General features: G+C 41.0%; 1 protein-coding gene across 5 annotated transcripts in view; it reads left to right on the plus strand.

The window, feature by feature from the left end:
* DENND4A (DENN domain containing 4A) overlaps positions 1-19,829 on the plus strand; it is a 91,402-nt gene that overhangs the window by 41,679 nt on the left and 29,894 nt on the right. For all 5 annotated transcript variants that reach the window (XM_060755346.2, XM_060755348.2, XM_060755345.2 and 2 more), the window contains 4 exons: positions 3,877-4,095; positions 5,740-5,885; positions 9,198-9,331; positions 14,966-15,101. In XM_060755346.2, the coding sequence (XP_060611329.2) occupies positions 3,877-4,095; positions 5,740-5,885; positions 9,198-9,331; positions 14,966-15,101 (635 nt within the window). The remainder of the gene's footprint in view (positions 1-3,876; positions 4,096-5,739; positions 5,886-9,197; positions 9,332-14,965; positions 15,102-19,829) is intronic.

A 19,829-nucleotide genomic window follows, 5' to 3' on the forward strand; every position in this document is an offset into this window, starting at 1 on the left:
TGGAACCATGCGCAGACCATCCAGATACAATACAGCAGTGTACCTGCTGTGCCTTGTGAGCATTTTGCTCCCCCGCGTACATCATTGCATGAACTCACGCTTGCGTTTCCAAACCTTGTGTGAAACGTCCTTGTACGGATGTCACTGAGGTGTTTTTTTTTTCACTCAGACCAGTACTGTCATTGTTCCCATAGCAACCACTGCGCTTGTCTGGGTCTTTTTTTGTGCAGCTTAGAGACTCGCGATTTGCATGCTCCCATGTCATGCCGTAGTTAGGCATTTCTTATTTGAGCCATCGCATCCGGAGAATTAGCAACACAGCTATATCCATGAGATGGGTCCTAAGTATTATTGAATTTCCTCTGGTGGCTCGTCGTTCCCGCCTAATTTTTTTGGGCTTTTTCTTATTATTCTCCTTTCTTCCCTTCTTTTTTGTCTCTCAAAATATTTTATTTGTTGAAAAATGTTAAATGTATACAACAAGAAAAATAAGGGAAAACAGGAAAGAGAAAGGGGGAGTTTCAATTATTGTTAGTAGATTAAACCATTACAAATATTAAATACGTCACAAAAGAAGAGGGAAGGGGTTAAAGAAAAAGAGGAAAGACAATCATCAATGTGCAAAGTTGTCTTAATGTCCTCATTACATTAAAAAAGTCATTATTACAGTCACCATTTCTTTCTTTTTAATACATCTATTTCTGCATATCAATTATAAAGATTATATACAATACCCCAAATTTCCACTATCTCCTATAGTAATGAGAGGAGTGTTGCTGTCACCAAACAATAAGTCCAGTACCATATCTTTTTATTATATATGTTTTTATTTAGGGTAAGGGAAGGAGGAGGAAAAAGAGTAGTATTTTGTTTTTACATGTAAAGTGCTGGAACAATCAAATGAGGAGAAAGTAGGAAATGATAGAAGAGAGAGAATAATTAAAATAGAGGGAAAAAAGAAAAAAGTATTTTTCTCTGAATAAAGTTTCGCTTTATTAAGAGATTATTATTATTAATAATAATAATAATAAACACAGCTTTATATTAGTTTAAGTAGATTTCAATAGCTGTCTATTAAATGTATCTCTAACATTGGGCTAGGCAAAACTACGGTGAGGTGGATCTGTAATTGGTTAAGTGGACGAACACAGAGAGTGCTCACTAATGCTTCCTCTTCATCTTGGAAAGAAGTGACGAGTGGAGTGCCGCAGGGTTCCGTCCTGGGCCCGGTCCTGTTCAACATCTTTATTAATGACTTAGATGAAGGGCTAGAAGGCATGATCATCAAGTTTGCAGACGACACCAAATTGGGAGGGATAGCCAATAGTCCAGAGGACAGGAGCAGAATTCAAAACGATCTTGACAGATTTGAGAGATGGGCCAAAACTAACAAAATGAAGTTCAACAGTGACAAATGCAAGATACTCCACTTTGGCAGAAAAAATGAAATGCAAAGATACAGAATGGGGGACGCCTGGCTCGAGAGCAGTACGTGTGAAAAAGATCTTGGAGTCCTCGTGGACAACAAGTTAAACATGAGCCAACAATGTGATGTGGCGGCAAAAAAAGCCAATGGGATTTTGGCCTGCATCAATAGGAGCATAGTGTCTAGATCTAAGGAAGTAATGCTACCCCTCTATTCTGCTTTGGTTAGACCACATCTGGAATATTGTGTCCAATTCTGGGCACCACAATTCAAGAGAGATATTGACAAGCTGGAATGTGTCCAGAGGAGGGCGACTAAAATGATCAAGGGTCTGGAGAACAAGCCCTATGAGGAGCGGCTTAGGGAGCTGGGCATGTTTAGCCTGAAGAAGAGAAGGCTGAGAGGAGATATGATAGCCATGTATAAATATGTGAGAGGAAGCCACAGGGAGGAGGGAGCAAGCTTGTTTTCTGCTTCCTTGGAGACTAGGACGCGGAACAATGGCTTCAAACTACAAGAGAGGAGATTCCATCTGAACATTAGGAAGAACTTCCTGACTGTGAGAGCCGTTCAGCAGTGGAACTCTCTGCCCCGGAGTGTGGTGGAGGCTCCTTCTTTGGAAGCTTTTAAGCAGAGGCTGGATGGCCATTTGTCAGGGGTGATTTGAATGCAATATTCCTGCTTCTTGGCAGGGGGTTGGACTGGATGGCCCTTGAGGTCTCTTCCAACTCTTTGATTCTATGATTCTATGATTCTATGATTGTATTTTATATTGTTAAATTATTTATTTTGAATATTTTATCTAATTTTAACAAGTACATAGTAAATATAATAATTTAATTTAATCTGTTAGTAAATTATTTTTGAGTAAGGAAAAATTGTGTCACTCCAGCCATAGATATAGATAGATAGTGCCTCTAGTGGTGCAGCGGGTTAAACCACTGAGCTGTGGAATTTGCTGACCAAAAGGTCAGCGGTTCAAATCTGGGGAGTGAAGTGAGCTCCCGCTGTTAGTCCCAGCTCCTGCCAACCTAGCTGTTTGAAAACATGCAAATGTGAGCAGGTCAATAGGTGGGAAGGTAACAGAGGAAGGTAACAGCGTCTGTGCATTCATGCTGGTCACATGACCTTGGAGGTGTCTATGGACAATGCTGGCTCTTCGGCTAAGAAATGGAGATGAGCACTACGCCCCAGACACGACTAGACTTAATGTCAAGGAAAACCTTTTCCTTTACTAAGGAAAAATTGAATAGATTTCACTTTCACTCACCTTTCCAATGTGCTTCAGTGGCATAAGAAACATGCAACACTTTCCAGAAAAGTTAACCACACTGATTTCAATAGTACTAGATCTATATATGTTTAGAATTTCATCCCTTGTAAAATGTACATGTAAATGAACTGGTGTATGTATGTTGGTTGGTTGGTTTGTCCCTCCTCCATGTCTTGATGGATCTGGACCAAACTTGGCACACAGACCCTTCATGATCCAACTTAAAATAATTGAGGGTTTTGAACTAAAAATCCCACATTTCTTTAAGACTCAGAGCAGAGGGAAAGAAGAGGAACCAAGTGAATTGGCTGTTTCTAGGTGACAGATTGGCTATTGCTAGGTGAAGTGGCCTTCTAACATGTGACTGGGAAAGAGAGGGAGCAAAGCAGATTGGCTGCTGGGTGACATGTGCATGAGAGAGGGAGGGAGTGATGGAAGAAAGAAAGAAAGAAAGAAAGAAAGAAAGAAAGAAAGGGAATAAAGGAAGGAGGGAAGAGAAAGAAAAAGGAGGGAAGGAAAGAAAGGGGAAAAATATATGATGGGAGGAAAAAGAAGAGAAAGGAAGGGAAGAAAGAAGAGATGAAGGGGTGTAAGAGAAGACAGAAAAAGAAGAGGAAAGAAAGAAAGAAAGAAAGAAAGAAAGAAAGAAAGAAAGATGTGAGAAGGTGTAGGAGTCAGTCTCCTTGGGAAGATAGGGCAGACTACAAATAAAGTGATGTTGTTGCAAGGAAAGAAAGAAAGAAATAAGAGAGGGAGAAGGTATAGGAGGGTAATAAGGAAGGAAAGAAAGAGCCACAAAGAAAAGACAAGCCAGGAGATGTCGGATATATACGCTAGTAGTAAATGGAATGGCACATGATGCCATGAAGGTGCAACTCAGTTTCAGAAATCTTTGATGGAAAAAATAGGAAATCTATTCCTTACACATGACAAAATAATAATGTCAGAGGATTAGTTCATGGGCCTGACAGTGTAATAAACCATGTACTTTTGAAAGAAAACTGCTCATTGTAAACCCTGGTGATGTTATTTATTTATGCACCGGCACTGAATGTTTGCCATTTGAATGTTTTGCTCCTCCCTGAGTACTCTCTGGGGTGAAAAGGGCAGAATATAAATGTTATAAATAAACAAATAAATAAATGTTCTCATATTTAAGTCTTGCTTTTATTCACAGTGCAACAAAGACCCAGAGATGATGCGCTGATGGAGCTGGCCATGAACGACTATGATTTCTATTCGGGCTCAAAACTGCATCTATTGGATTTGGAAATCCAGGAGGCGTTTCTCTATTTCATGGCCTCAATCCTGAAAGGTTACCGGTCCTACCTAAGGCCTATTACCCAAGCGCCATCTGAAACGGCGACAGATGCAAGCTCCCTCTTTGAACTTCAAGGTAAACAAACAGTCTCCCTAAGTTTTTTTTAACATTATGCAGGTTTCCCTGCAATTAATTTATCTTGAATTTCTTATCTTAAAATTCCTATTGTTGTTTCGTTGAGGCTAAATTCAGCGTCAACCCTGTGTTGTTGCTTTTTTAATACCTATAATATGCAAAGTTGTACTGTTGGAGACAAGATTTTATTTGACCGCAAATTGGATTTATTTATTTACAGTATTTATATTCCACCCTTCTCACCTCGCAGGGGACTCAGGGGGGATTACAATGTACGCATATATGGCAAACATTCAATGCCAAAGACACGCAACAGATATAGACAAACAGTCAAGGGCTATTTAACTTTTTTCTGGCTGCCAGGGGAGCTGTTGCTTTCATTGTCCATCTGCGACACTGATGAAGTACTTGCGCATTCCCCGCATGCTTTTGCTGGAGTGCTTTGCTGGAGTCTTTTTTATGGGCTCGTAAATTTTTGTTAAATTAGCCTCCCCACACATAAGTTGTACCTAATTTTCCTATTTGACAGATGCAACTGTCTTTCAGATTGCAAAGGTCAACAACAAGCTACACAATTGGTCGGAAGCTCACACTGACCTGGGCTGGCTTCGAACTCATGACCTTGTGGTCAGAAGTGATCTTAATGCAGCTGACACTCAGACAGCTGCGCCACAGTCCTGGATTGAGTTGGATGATGGTTTTAACTTGGTGAACTGTTTTTAATGTATATTTATAACTATTTTATTATGTATCTGATGGTTTTTATTATGTGTTTACATTGTATTTGAATGTTCTATGTTGCAGTTGGCATTGAATTGTTGCCTTGTTAACCGCCCTGAGTCGCCTGCAGGCTGAGAGGGGCGGAATACAGATCCAGTAAATAAATAAATATTGGCATTGAATTGTTGCCTCCTGAAAGCCGTTCTGAGTCCGTCCTTGGAGGTTGAGAAGGATGGGGTATAAATATTCTAAAGAAATAAAGAAATAAGTTCTGGTGTTTCATAAAATGATGAAAAGATCTAGCCAGTGTAAATGTACATGTATGTTTGGAAATGATTGGAAACAAGTTGATTTAAGCATCATATGGGAAATTTTTCTTTATTTGTTAATAGCCTATAGCTTGGTTTGGATTGGTCTTCCTGGCTTGTTAAACTATAATTTCTGAAACCGGGACCCATATTCGCCTCCTCCCTTTCTGTCTTTATTGGTGGCCTGTGTGTGGTTAGAGCACATTGCATTTAGAGCACAATGCGAATGTGCGTTTAGAGCACATTGCTTCTCAAAAGCCACGTTCTCCCATTTCAAAGGACAGAAAGGTTGGCTTTGCAGAGCCAGCATTTAATCCCAATGTGCTGAACTGCTATTTAACCAGCTGACACCAAAGAGGCCACTATCAAGCCCTTTTAGCACTATTTGAACAGCATCCAAACAACAATACAGTAAGATTTAGTATCCAAACAACAGTTCGGACTCTAAGAAATCACACATGTGAAGGTCTCCGTTCTCAATTCCCAGCTTGTGCAGATGTAAACCACTTTCTCCTTTTCTGCACAACTTGTTTTATTTCATTCCAGTTTTCAGTAGAACAAATGCTCTTTCCTCCCGCCTGCCCAACCATGATTATTATATGCTTGTTTCACGCAGGGTTCTTAAAAAGCCGCGATCGTTCGCATCAAAAGTTTTACACCATGATGACCAAGACGCAAATGTTTATCCGCTTCATCGAGGAATGTTCCTTCGTGAGCGATAAAGATGCAAGCCTTGCGTTTTTTGATGACTGTGTCGACAAAGTAAGTGTGGGCCTGATTATCTTTCTCTGTTGCGGAAGAAGCGAGTAGACAGCCGGCAAGGTTTTTGCAAACATTAAGCCATTTAGAGAGGGTTACTCAACTGTATCAAACATTCATGGGAATGTGCAGTGAGGAGTTCAGTGAAACAACAGCTTCTTCCTGAAGGCAGTTAAATCAGATCTGAGTTAATTCTTCTCTCACCACATTGCCTCTTCCCATACAATGCAGAGCAGGTAGTTAAGCTCTTCTATTACTCCTGTTGTTTTCAGTGAGATGCCTAAAAGAGAGGCATTTACTCAAATTGAACCCAGAATACCCTATGTATTTCAAGTAATGGTCTAATGCTCACCTTTTGGGGCTAAATTCCCTTGCCAAAATCCTGGGGATTTTGATCACTTTCTGATGGTTTTCTCTCCATTTTGGAATGTGGAAGAACTTTACAACATGAATTAGGCTGCAAAAGAAACATGTCAGGACTTTGGGTTGTTTTGTGAGGCAACATTCTATCAGTGGACTTCTTTCACATAGACAACATGGAGAAGGATGTTCTTTCCAACTGTGGTCCATTCTTCTCTGCTCAAGAAGATGTGGAGTTTGCTCATTGTCAGAAGAATTAGAAGATTCTTGTCTTGTGTTGTTCACATTTTCTTTTTATGTGGGTCTTCTAGTCTTAGTTTGTGTAGATTGAGCAAAATGCTTTTTTTTAAAGACTATTGTGTCAAGCAGAGCTGACGACTAGCTGAGAAGAAAAATTCAGGAATGGAGCATATCACCATATTGTGATGTTGCTTTTGTACCTTGTAATCTATCTCTATCTATCTATCTATCTATCTATCTATCTATCAGCATGTCTATTTATACCACAAAGGTTGATGCTAGGTGGTGGCCCTCTGTGATGTTACTGGGAAAGAAAGATGACCTGTGTATATGTGGAAGGGAGGAAGGAAAGACACACAGAGAGAGCTATGTTGCTATGGAGACATTGGGAAGTAGGACCTCTGAGCTGGAGAAGGGAGAAAGGAGAGGAATGAATGAATGAACGAACGAGAAAAGGAAAGAACAAGAAAGGAAAAGAGGGAGAAGGAAGGAAGGAAAGAAGGGAATGCAAAGGGAAAGAAGGACTGAAAAGAGGGAGAAAGAAAGGGAGAAAGAAGGAAGGAAGGAAGGAACAAGTAAGGGGAAGGAAGGAAGAAGGAAGGAAGATGGAGGGAAGGAAGGAAGGAAGGAGGGAGGGAGGGAGGGAGGGAGGGAGGGAGGAAGGAAGGAAGGAAGGAAGGAAGGAAGGAAGGAAGGAAGGAAGGAAGGAAGGAAGGAGAAAAAAGAGATAAGAGCAGGGGAACAGCAATCCCAGTGACATCTGGGCAACACATGGTATATATTCTACTGCATTTATATAATTGCTTTGAACAGAATTGAAGTCCATCAGCCAAGGGATTGACGTATTTGCAGCTTTTGTTCAATCCAGACCGCTGCCCTTGAAATTTCTGTAAAGCGTAGAAATGTTTCTGAAGGTGGTGACATTTATTCTTAGCAAGTGTGCCCTTGAGGCAATTGTTGCAATCATGAAAGAACAAGTCACACACCTGAGAGGCATACAAAAGCTGTGACATTGGAGCCTATGCCCCATGTCCTAGGAAGGTGGCCAGGTCCCCCAAGGGTTGCTTTATTGATTTCAGTCCATTTTCCCTGTGAGCCGAAGTGCAGGCGGCTTGCATTCATGGAGGAAACGATGAAAAAAATGGGCTGTTAACAAATCTGTTTTATTCATCTGATTGTTATTCCTCATTTGGACAGAGTCTACTCCTCAGAGCAAGGAAATGAGCTTAGCATTCCAAATCAACTATCGTATAAATATATATGCACATAATAAATAAATTAATAAATAAGCATGACATGTTTTTGGAATGGCTGAAAAAGATCCTTCATTTGGAAAACAAAAACCCCAATGTTGAATTATTTGCAAGTCAATTTGAGGTTTTCAACATTAAAGGAGTCTGCTTTGAAACTGCAGATGTCGTTTGAAAGCAGTGTGTTGAAAAACAACCTATCATCTTGATGCCGAGCTGCTTGAGTTATTTACAAAAAGAAATTGGAGGCCCAGAATTTCTCCCTTTTTATTTTAAAGAGATGAGAGGGAAAGCCTGGAAAAAGTGACAACTAATGATATTTAATTAAGAGCTGAAAGCTTTTGTGTTGCTTGCATGTCCCTGCAATGGCGGATTCCACTTTCCCTGGTCCCCAATGAGCACAAATGTCATGATTTGAAGGAAAAATAGGCATTTTTTTCATGTCAGGAGTGATTTGAGAAATTACAAGTAGCTTCTGGTGTGAGAGAATTGGCCGTCTGCAAGGATGTTACCTAGGGGACGCCCAGATGTTTTGATGTTTTACCATCCTTGTGGGAGGCTTCTCTCATGTCCCTACATGGGAGCTGGAGCTGACAGAGGGAGCTCATCCACGCTCTCCCTGGATTCGAACCTGCGACCTATCGGTCATCAGTCCTGCCGGCACAGGGGTTTAACCCACTGCGCCACTGAGGGCAGGAAAAATGAAATGCAAAGATACAAAAAGGGAGTGCCTGACTTGAGAGCAGTACATTGAAAAAGATCTTGGAGCCCTCGTGGACAAGTTAAACATGAGACAACAATGGCATGTGGCAGCTAAAGAAGCCAATGGGATTTTGACCTGCATAAAGAGGAGTCTAGTGCCTAGATCCAGGGAAGTCATGCTACCTTTCTGCTCTGCCTTGGTCAGACCTCTTTACCTGGAAACACACTGTGTCCAATTCTGGGAACGGCAATAGAAGGGAGATGTTGACTCTAAGCTGGAATGTGTCCAGAGGAGGGCAACTCAAAGGATCAAGAGTCTGGAGAACAAGCCCTATGAGGAGCAGCTTAAAGAACTGGACATGTTTAGCCTGCAGAAGAGAAAGCTGCGAGGAGGCATGATGAGGGCCATGGATCAAGATGTAAGGGGAAGTCATAGAGAGGAGGAAGCAAGCTTGTTTTCTGCTGCCCTGGAGACTAGGATGCAGAACAATGGCTTCAAACTAAAGGAAAGGAGATTCCACCTGAACATTAGGAAGAATCTCCTAACTGTGAGAGAGAGCTGTTCAGCAGTGGAACTCTCTATCCTGGAGTGTGGGGGAGGCTCCTTTTTAGGAGGCTTTGAAACAGAGGCAGGATGGCCATCTCATTTGAATGTGATTTTCCTTCTTCTTGGCAAAATGGGGTTGGACTCGATGGCCTACCAGGTCCAACTCTAGGATTTTATGATTCTATGCAATAGTAATTCTAAATCCCCTTTATACAGGTTGATATGGATAGGACTGGAGAGATGCGGCTCATGGAACTGGACGAGTCCTACAGGAGCGAGCACACAGTTTTCATCACTCCCCCTGAGATCCCTCACCTTCCCAATGGAGAAGAACTTCCATCGCAGTACAGGTAAATAACCCCTTGGTGCATTGCAAGAACCTAGTGGACTATTATAGGCATTCACAGCCTTTCTTTTGAACTTTAATTTGGTATAGACCAGTGATTTAAAAAATAGTCAAGAAATTAAAATGTTCTCATTGGGCATTCCAGTTAATGAACTCAGGAGCCAGGAGAACTTTGTTTCTTTGTTGGCTTTGAGTGACACATTGGACAGAGTCATTTCTATTGTAGAACCATATAGTTGGAAGAGTTAGGCCACTGTATTTAGGATGTGGTGGTTAATGCAATAGGAATAGTATTAAGGTTGTAATTATACTAAGTAAGTTTGAGGAGGGTTGATGAAAGTTGTTGGGGACGGATGATGTTTTGGAGAGTGTGTTGGAGAATTAAGGCTGTGAGTAGAAGCTGTAAAGTTTGTCTGTTTTGTATATATTTTGCATACTGCTGCAACAAAGGATAAAGAAAAGTCTTCCTGTTTATTTGGGAAAGAATAAAAGTCTGTGTTTTGTTGTTCAAGTAGAAGAAGATCACTTACTACAACTGTGTTTTTGGATACCTGGTTCCTTAACTGGAACTAATAAAGTCACTTCCCCAAGAACAGGACTTGAACTTGAGTACATAGAACTCCTGACAATCCAGTCCAACCCTTTTTTGCCAGGCAGGAAAAACATGATCCAAACACTCCTGGCAGATGGCCATCCAGCCTCTGTTGAAAAGCCACCACACCCTGACACAGAGAGTTCCACTGTTGAACAGTTCTCACGGTCAGGAAATTCTTCCTAATGTTTAGGTGTAGTAAAAGTCTATAGAATGGCCTCCCTCAGGAGAATCCTAGAGTTGGAAGGATGCCCCATCCAGCCCAACCCCTTTCTGCCATGTAGGAACACACAATCAAAGCACTCCCAATAGATGGCCATCCAACCTCTGCTTGAAAACCTCCAGAGAAGGGGACTCCAGTGGACTCCCGAGGCAACCTATTCCATTGCCATACAACTCTTACCAATTACGAAGTTCTTCCTAATGTTTAGGTGAAATCTTCTTTCCTGCAGTTAGATTGGCTTTGCCTCTCCTAGCCTGTAAGACACTTTTGGGTTTCCAAATGGTTTGGTCAGCAGTCCCCATACAGCATGATCAGTGATAACGAATTGTGAGAGTCTTCCAAAACATCTGGAAGATCCCTGGCTGCCAATCTGCTACCAAGCAGAATTCAAAGTGCTGGATTTAGCCTAAAGCCCTAAACGATTCTAGCCCAACTTACCTGTCCAAAGGTATCTCCCTCTATAAACCATATTGGAGGCTAAGATCATCTGGGGAGGCCCTGCTCTCAGTCCTGCCTCCATCACAAGTGCAGTTGGCGGGGGCGAAAGACAGGGCCTTCTCAGTGGTGGCTCCTCGGTTCTGGAACTCCCCAGCAAGTTTAGATCAGTGCCCCCCCTGGCTGTAGGATCAAGCCTTTGGCTAATAAATAATGCAGTACAAAGAATTATTAAGGAACATGTGCAATTCGGAATGGCTATGGTATACGATTTCTGAATCATGGGATTTTAATGTTTATACTGGGATGATTTTATGCTTGTCTGAATGTTTGAATTTTATGTATGTCTTATGTTTAATGGTTTTAGTTGATTTTAAGTTCATAGTTATGTGTAGTAATTAGTTATTATGATGTCCTTGTGTACTGCATGTTGGCATTGAATTTTTGCCATTAGTATGTTGTAAACCGCCTTGAGTCCCCCCAGAGGTGAGAAAGGCAGTAAATAAATAAATAAATCCATCATACTAATAATAATAATAATAATAATAATAATAATAATAATAATTCTTACCTGCCTCTTCTCATGGCTCAAGGCAGGTTACAAAACAATTAAGACACATAAACACTGCAAAAACACCACAAATACACATATTAAAACGTACCTCTATAAAAGCTACACACCAAAATGTATCTCTATAAAATAAACATTAAAATACACAAAATGGAGATTAAATGAATCTCACACATTTAAAATTCATGTTTAAAGACTGTTTGGGTAGGCCTGAAGAGAGGCCAGAAGAGATTGTTTCAACGTCCCTTGTTTTGCAGTTTTGCTTCAAATTGGGAAAAGAATCTAGTAATTACAAGTGTCAGACAAGCTATTTCAATAGGGTTTGTTTTGTCTTCCTGCAAGTCCATTTTATAAAATCCACCGACTTCATTTTCTCTTTCAAACGAATTTGCGGATTGACATTGATTTGTAAGGGTTTCCCATCCTGCTTTGTCCGTTAGAAAATAAATCAGCATTGCAGACGTTTCCCGCATAAATACAATCAATACTGACCTTGTCAATCTAGTGGAATAGATTACTTTAACACAAACCTGAGTTAAATACTGAGCACATGGATGCTAAGTCAGCATGCAATATACCTAAGAAGAGGGTGGCAAGGCCGTATCCCATTCCCAATTGACCTACTGCCATTGCCAAGCCCATACTCAGTGACATGCCAAGCAAACCTTGTCATCTTTAGGTTGAAAAAAAGGGGTCAATGATGACTGCAAAGGCTTTTGATAAGGGACTGTTTGGCCTACTTCTTGGAATGGATTTGTATTAGATCACTTTCCCAAACCTTAGTTTTTTAAGTGTTTTGGACTTCAGGTCCCAGAATCCCAGGTTTTTGCCAAGGCCGCTAAAGCGTCTGAGAGTTGAAGTTCAAAACACCTCGAAGATCAGAGTTTGGGAATTGCTGATTTAGATGAGTTTAAATCTATGGATAGTTTAACTGCATTTAACTATAACTTTTATCTGAATTTACATGTTTTTATACATCTTTCAACTATATCCGCACTAACTTTTATATGGCAACTTGAGTCCCAAAATTGAGTGGAAGGTGGGATAGAAATGCCATCATTATCATCTCCACTTCCTCCCTCATGTAATTTCAGGCTGTATTGTGGGTATCTGTTGTACTTTGAATATCAGAGCAGCATGATGGCTCTTCACGCCTCAGGATAATGTGGGATGTCAGTACAGTAGAAGCTCGCTTATCCAACCTTTGCTTATCTGACATTCCATCTTATCCGATGCTCTTATCCAACACCCCCCACCTTTTCCTCCAGCATTTCCCCTTCAATTAAAGGAGCACTCCCCAACACTCTCTCCATTTCCAAAAAGTGAAAAAGGCAAGACGAGGAGGAGGAGGAGGAGGAGGAGGAGGGAGGAGGAAAAGAGGCAGGGTTGGAAGCGTCCTCTCTCCTTTCCTCTGTGATTTCCATGCTCCTCTTCCGCATCCGGGCCCTTCCTGCTGGGCCACTCTAGCCCCGAGGCCTTGCCTTAACAATTGAGTCCCTGTTGTTAGTATTCTAGGTGTCTAGTGCTGTGTTGGACAGGTAACAGTAGGAGACTCCATATTATCAGACATTTTCATTTCTCCGACGTTCTGCTGGCCTGTTTATTTCGGATAAGTGAGACTCTACTGTAAATAACACAGTGTGGAATAGGTTTGTAATTGTTTATTTTAGCGTTTTAGCTTTAAATATGTTTTAATGGATTTGAACTGTGAATTTTCAATACAGTTATGTTTAAGTCTGTTTTAATGTTTGCATATTTGTATATTTTAAATTAGGTGGTCATATTTTTAACGAAAGCCGCTTTGAGTCTCCTTCGGTAGTGATAAAGTGGGGTATACATAAACATGATGATGATGATGATGATGATGATAAATACTTACAATCCCATTAATAGTCTCAAGTGCGGTTGGTGGAGATGAGAGAAAGGGCCTTCTCGGTGGTGGTTCTCCGGCTTTGGAATGCCCTCCAGAGAGAGATTAGGCTAGCTCTCATTCTCCAAGCCTTCCGTATACAACTGAAGACATGGCTATTTTGAGAAGCCTTTGACCATGTTTAGAATCCCTTAATGAACATATTTGAGGAACTGTAGACTTATTATCACCGTGCACTTTATGAGACTGATATTGATTATAATTGTTTCATACTGCAGCTATTGTTGCATTTTACTGATCTTAATGGCGGGGGGGGGGGGGGGTTGTGATGTTTATGTTTGTTTGTTACTTCTTTGGTGGTATTGTCTTTGCACTTTGTATTTTACTTCTTTGCACCTTGAATGATTTATGAGTCGCCCCATGTCCCTTGGGAGTTGGTGGTGAGGTATAAAGTTTTATTATCGTTGTTACTATTATTATTATTCGATACACAAGAAGATTAGTACACAGCAGACAAGATCACTATGCTTGCTTTTGTGTTGGATCACACATCAGGCATTTCCCAAGTGTCTAGGATTGTGTGATGTATTGGTGAATAATTTGTGCAGATCTAAGTAAGGTGGCCTTTTGCAGCTGACAGATGGTAATTTTGACAGCACCGATTGTTTTTAAGTGTAGGCCAAGGTCTTTATGCACTGCACCTGTGTGCCAATCACCAATGGGACCACCTTGATTGGCTTTTGCCAAAGTCTTTGCAGTTCTATCTTTAAATCCTCATATTGTGTAAGCTTTTCCAGTTGCTTCTCGTCAATTCTACTGTCACCTGGGATTGCAGGATTGATGATCCATGCTTGCCCCCCCCCCCCCCCCGATCGTGAGATCAGGAGGGTTGTGCTCCAAAACTCTGTCATTCTGAATTTGGAAGTCTCAGAATAGTTTGACATGTTCATTTTCCATAACCTTTTCAGGCTTGTGATCCTACCAGTTCTTTGTCACAGATAGGTGGCATTTGGTAATTATTATTATTATTATTAATAATAATAATAATAATAATAATTCTAAGATCTACAGAGACACTCGCTGGAACACCTCAGCAAGCGAGAGTCCAAAAGTGGCAGGCTCAAACCCAGAACCTCAACCAATGGCTGATACCAAAGGAGAGACTCCCCCCTGGGCACACAGAAGACTGGGCAACTTGGAAGGCGCTGAACAGACTGCGCTCTGGCACCACAAGATGCAGATCCAATCTTAAGAAATGGGGCTACAAAATGGAATCCACGACATGCGAGTGTGGAGAAGAGCAAACCACTGACCACCTGCTGCAATGCAACCTGAGCCCTGCCACATACACAATGGAGGACCTTCTTGCAGCAACACCAGAAGCACTCCAAGTGGCCAGCTACTGGTCAAAGGACATTTAATCAACAACCAAGCTTGCAAATTTTGTGTTTTGTCTGTCTGTCTGTTTGTTTGTTTGTTTGTTTTGTTCTGTTAGAAATGTAATACAATTGTCTGGTTGCCCCTGACACGATAAATAAATAAATATTATTATTATTATTAGTGCAATAGTGTAATATGGAACAGACACGAATGCAGCAGCATTAAGGATGACCACGGGTCTAGGGCTTTGTTTTTTACAGTTTTAACAGTTTTATTGTATTTATATGTTTTGTTTGTTTATTGTTTAATAGGATGTATTTATACACCATGTTTTTGCAACGTGGCATTAAAGTGGCCAAACTGTAAGCTACTCTGAGTCCCATTTAGGGTTAGAAGAGCGGGGTAGAAGTATGGTAAATAAATAAATCTATTTTAGTGTTTGTATATTTTTAGGCTTTAACTTGTACTGTATTGGTTTTATTGTGTGCTGCTTTGAGTTCCTTTCTTAAAGAGGAAAAGTGGGATGCAACAAATAATAATTATAGTAATAATATTTATTTCCTCCAGTTACAATGGGTTTCCTGTGCTGAGGCAAGATTTGTTTGAGCGGCCGGCGGGACTCCTGACAATACAAAACCACAAATTATCTTCCAAAGCCAGCAGTCCGAACAGCCCTCTGCCCATGTTCAGGAGAACAAAACAGGTACAGTGTAGTAATGCTACACCTTTCATTTTTTAGAAAGCCCGTATTTCCCAGGTTTGCTGCGTCTCTCACAGTGTTGTGAAAAGCATTTGTCTCTTTCTTGCTTCGCTCCCAGCCCAAATTTCTTGTCATATGCACTAAATACAATTCAGTTGTCAAATCTCACATCCAGTGAGGATTTGGCCTGGAGTACTCCTCCAAAAGCAGCCCATCAAAGCATGAAATGAAAAAGCTTTTGAAACTCAGGAGATTTGAATAGCATGATACAGGATGTCAAATTGCAGCTGTTGTTCAGAGGCAGCAAAAATGTCAGAATTCCCAACGGTTGTGCCTAGAATAGCACTTGGCCTCCTAGATGAATTGAAGAAAACTTCCAGACCACACAGACTTTGTGACATAAGTGACCATAATGTGTAAAACCATGGGATGCATTGTTCTAATAGTGGCCTTTTGAAAAGAAAAAGAAGTGATATCCTTGTTGCAATCCAGATTTACAGATTTGTCTTGCATTGGAGGAATTATTATTCCAGTGTTCACTTTGCCTCTCCATGGCATGCACTTCAGTTTGGTGTCTGCATTGAATTCCGAAGAGGATTTCATCCTCCCTGGAGGCTCTGAACGATCATCTAATCCCACGTTTTCTTTCTTGCTGCTGTTCATCACAGTCGTTACGCTGCTGCTAGAATTAGGCCTATTGCATCACAAGGTGGGGATGAAAGGAAAGCACTTCCTCATTGTTCCTCTCTACAGAAGAGGAATTGAGAGATGTGCTGCCTCTTAGCCTGGAAGCCATTGAAATTTGCAGCCATTGGATAGACATATTCTCCGCAAAGTAGTCCTTTCATCCCATTTTAAAACCATTTTGTTCTGTGTATTTTAAAGCATGTGTATTTTGTTTATGTTTTATGATGATGTGTTTTTAGCTATGTGCTGCCCCAAGGAGATGCGAATAAGAAATACAATCATCATCATCATCATCATCATCATCATCATCATCTAAGGCAGTGGTTCCCAATCTTTTTTCCACCAGGGACCACTTTGACCAGAGACCATTCTCCGGTATTAGTACCAAAAGAGTTACGGATAACTTTAGATTCGATTTGGTTATTTGGGGTGCTGATTCAGAAAATTGCATTGGATAGACCACATCAGTTCTAGTGTCTGATACAGAACATATGCCATCCAGCAGTCGCCACTCACCCACTGAAAAAGTAGAGCTGATGTGGTCGTAGTAATCTTTTGTGGGTAGTCAGCCTCTCCCCTCCCAACATTCCTGTTGCTTCAGCAGTATAAGAAGGTTTCGTGAAACTAGTCACTCTTGTTGCTGCTTGGTTTCGAAGCAAAGTATAGTAATGGTGAGACCGGGTACCATATTTTCATTCTTGCAGACCACTGGTGGTCCACAGACCACAGATTGGGAACAACTGATCTAAGGCGAGAGTTACATATCCAGAGAAGAGCGTCTAAAATGATCAAAGGTCTGGAAGCCATGAATCCCCCCTGAGGAGCAGCTTAAAGAGCTGGCTCTGTTTAGCCTCAGATGAGAAAGTTGAGAGGAGACATGAGAGCCATGTTTCAATATTGGAAAGGGTGTCATAAGTAAGAGGGAGCAAGGCTTGTGTTCTGCTTCTCCGGAAACTAGAACTCAATGGAGCTATGGGTTTAAATCCCAGGAAAGAAGATTCCACCTGAACGTTAGGAAGAACTTCCTGACCATTAGAAGGGCTGTTAAGTAATGGAACTCTCTACATTGGATTCTGGTGGAGGCTCCTTATTTGAGGCTTTTAAACAGAGACTGAATGGCAATCTATCAGGGTGGATTGATTGTTCTTGGAGTCTCGTCCAACTCTATGATTCTTCCCTAACCTTGGTCAAGAATTAGAAAGGCATGTGGAAGAGATTTTCTTCCCGATTGGAAGCATCTTTCTGGCAGTGGTAGTTGCAGGCAGCTAGAAGCAGAGTTCACATCTGATTTTGGATAGTTAAAACACTCAACCTTATTTGTTTCTTCTGAGCCAAAAACCTGGCCTGTAGGAATGATGCGATACACCACCCAGTGCTTTAATTAATGAAATCCTTTCTAGGGCCTGCTGGTCGCACAGCGAGTGCAAATGAGCTAGCGGCTCATCATTATTTTCTACAGATCTGCTCTTGTTCATCATTCGCATACCATCACCTTGACTTTTCTCTGATCCGTTTTGCGGTTTGGGCAACCGTTTCAGAAACCCATTCTCCTTGCTAATGGACTTTATATTCTGCTGCCTTTGAGATGACTATTTATGTTCCATATTAAGCAATGCTTCTGTGCCATTGCCCTGGAATGATTTCATCGGATAACAGTTTGCATTTCAATTCTTTTTAACGTGCCATTAGCCTAATGAATCATCCTTGTGTCTTCTCACTTATGAACAATGAGAAAACCCAGCTGAATTTATGTTCGGAGTGATGCAATATTATCATTAACATGAACATCAGAGCTGACTGTCCAGGCATGGCTCTATTTCGCGAGGCGGGCAAAGTTGCATATCAGTGAAAAAGAGGGCTTTCAGAAGCAAAGCATAGAAGCTTCTCAGTCAGCAGACAGTCAACTGATGGATTAGGGAGCTAGAAAGCCAAGGCAGAGGCTGAAGGCAGCCTTTGCTTCATACTTAAGAAAACATTCATTCAGGACTGTCTGAGTGCAAAGACTTGTCTAATATAGGCTTTTCTGGCTTCTTTCTCAGCATTAAAAAGTCATTTCCGTAAATCATAAATGTGATATTTGTGCTGGGGAGGAGTATTTTCTTGAAGGGGCATGGGGTTAACAGCAGGTATTGGGGGGGGGGGGGAGAGGAATGGGAAATCAAACTCTCACATATTGCAGCCATGATTCTAACATTACCAAATTTCAAGAAAATACAAAGAGATGCCATGACAACTCTCTTTCATCTTGTGTTTATTTGGGCCCAAAGCTTTTAAAGACCATATCAAAAGCTTTTGGCTGCTTCGGCCTACCTGATAAGCTTCTCCTCAATAGCTCCAATATTTCTGGCATGAATGTTCTCAGAAACAATTAATGGGAGGATCCTACTGGTTGTCGTGTTCCGGGCTCTCTAAGTACCAAGGCTGGAGTTTTTTTAAACAAAAGCAAGGAAGTCAAAACCATATGTTCTTATAAAGAGTCTTTCAAGGTTTGGCCAAAATGAGAGAAGTGTAGCACACAGCCATAGTAATGATGAATACTGCCAGGGTCAAGAGTCCCAATTCATGCAGACAAGCTGAATGCTACAGAACTCCGACAGGCCCCCACACTAGCAGTTTTCAGAAGGAATCTGAAAACTTGGCTGTTCCGTTGTGCCTTCCCGGATTAGGAATCCCCATCCCAAGTCCTAATAGCACTTTAGCACAATTAACATTGCTGCACACAGTACTTTAATTCCTACGCCCCTCCTATCATGTCAGCACTTTTAACCTTGTACCCCTCTCGCCGGCCGAAACCAGTTTTTAATATGTCTTGATGTATTGTTATTGCTGTCTTGCTAATTTCTGACTTTGATTTGCTTTGATTTGATTTGCTTTGTTATTATTATTTGTTATGTTCTGTATTTTATTGTGTTTTATGGCTTCGGCCTGTGTAAGCCGCATCGAGTCCTTCGGGAGATGCTCGCGGGGTACAAATAAAGTTAATAATAATAATAATAATAATAATAATAATAATAATAACTAGGTCAGGAGTAAAGATTAAAATCCAATAGTCCGATGCTAGGAGCTCACTTATGAGGCTTCATAAAACATAGACCAAGAATCTGAAAAGTACAAACCAAAGTCAGAGTTCCGAAGTAAAGCAAAATAGTCAAGGATACAAATTAAAGTCAAGCCTATAACCAGAGCCAGGAAGTTAGTCCAGAATTCAGAGCCAATTCTAACCTGAGGACAACCGAGCCAAGATCTAGAACAAGAGGACAAAGACAACGTTCTCTGCTATCAAAGATCTATCCTTTTCCAGGCTGTTTTATCAAGAGATCTCATCTACTGCTTGATTCAGCAAGCCTTCACAGATAAAACCAGAAGGCTGTGATGTTTTCTTTGAGGAGGTCAGTTTAACCCTTTCCAAGCTTGCTCAAAATGTTCTGTGTGGATGGATAAACGAAATTGTATGATGTGTGGAATGAATGAAAACTGGCAAAGACTGAAGATGCCATCCCAAGAAGATTGAGGCCTACAATGACATTATGGAGGTGATGAAAAGGCTGATGAAGGAAAACTACTAGAACTGTTGACCTGATGAAATATGGTTGAAAACAACATGTTTACATGACCCAGATTCTTTAAGTTAAGTCAAACAATGGTTCCTTACATTAAGGAGGAAAACCAACATTTGTTGGTTCTGTCGAAAATTGATGGAGTGTCAGCATGTTTTAGCTGGATAACAGGGTGATCAATTTGCAACTTCAACAGCAGCAGAAATGCTATATATAAGAAGCCCAGCATGGAAGCAAAGGACGAAGTACAAAAAGCTTTGTTTGTGTTATGGAAACCTTGTTCTTGTAAATATTTCAACCATATTATTTTGCTATAAAGAAAAGCCTCCTATGGAAGAGATAGCATTGGTCTGTGTGTTTTTTGTTCTTTTTATTACTTTTGGCTACTGGTGCTGGGTCATGCTGCTGCTGATAAGTTACTCTGTGCATTTGTGAGGAGCGTCTTTTGTTAATAAGCCTACTTGCCCAACAATAACCCCTTTGTTTG

This window comes from Anolis sagrei, chromosome 9 (genome assembly GCF_037176765.1).
Source record: "Anolis sagrei isolate rAnoSag1 chromosome 9, rAnoSag1.mat, whole genome shotgun sequence".
Classification (NCBI taxonomy): Eukaryota; Metazoa; Chordata; class Lepidosauria; order Squamata; family Dactyloidae; genus Anolis; species Anolis sagrei.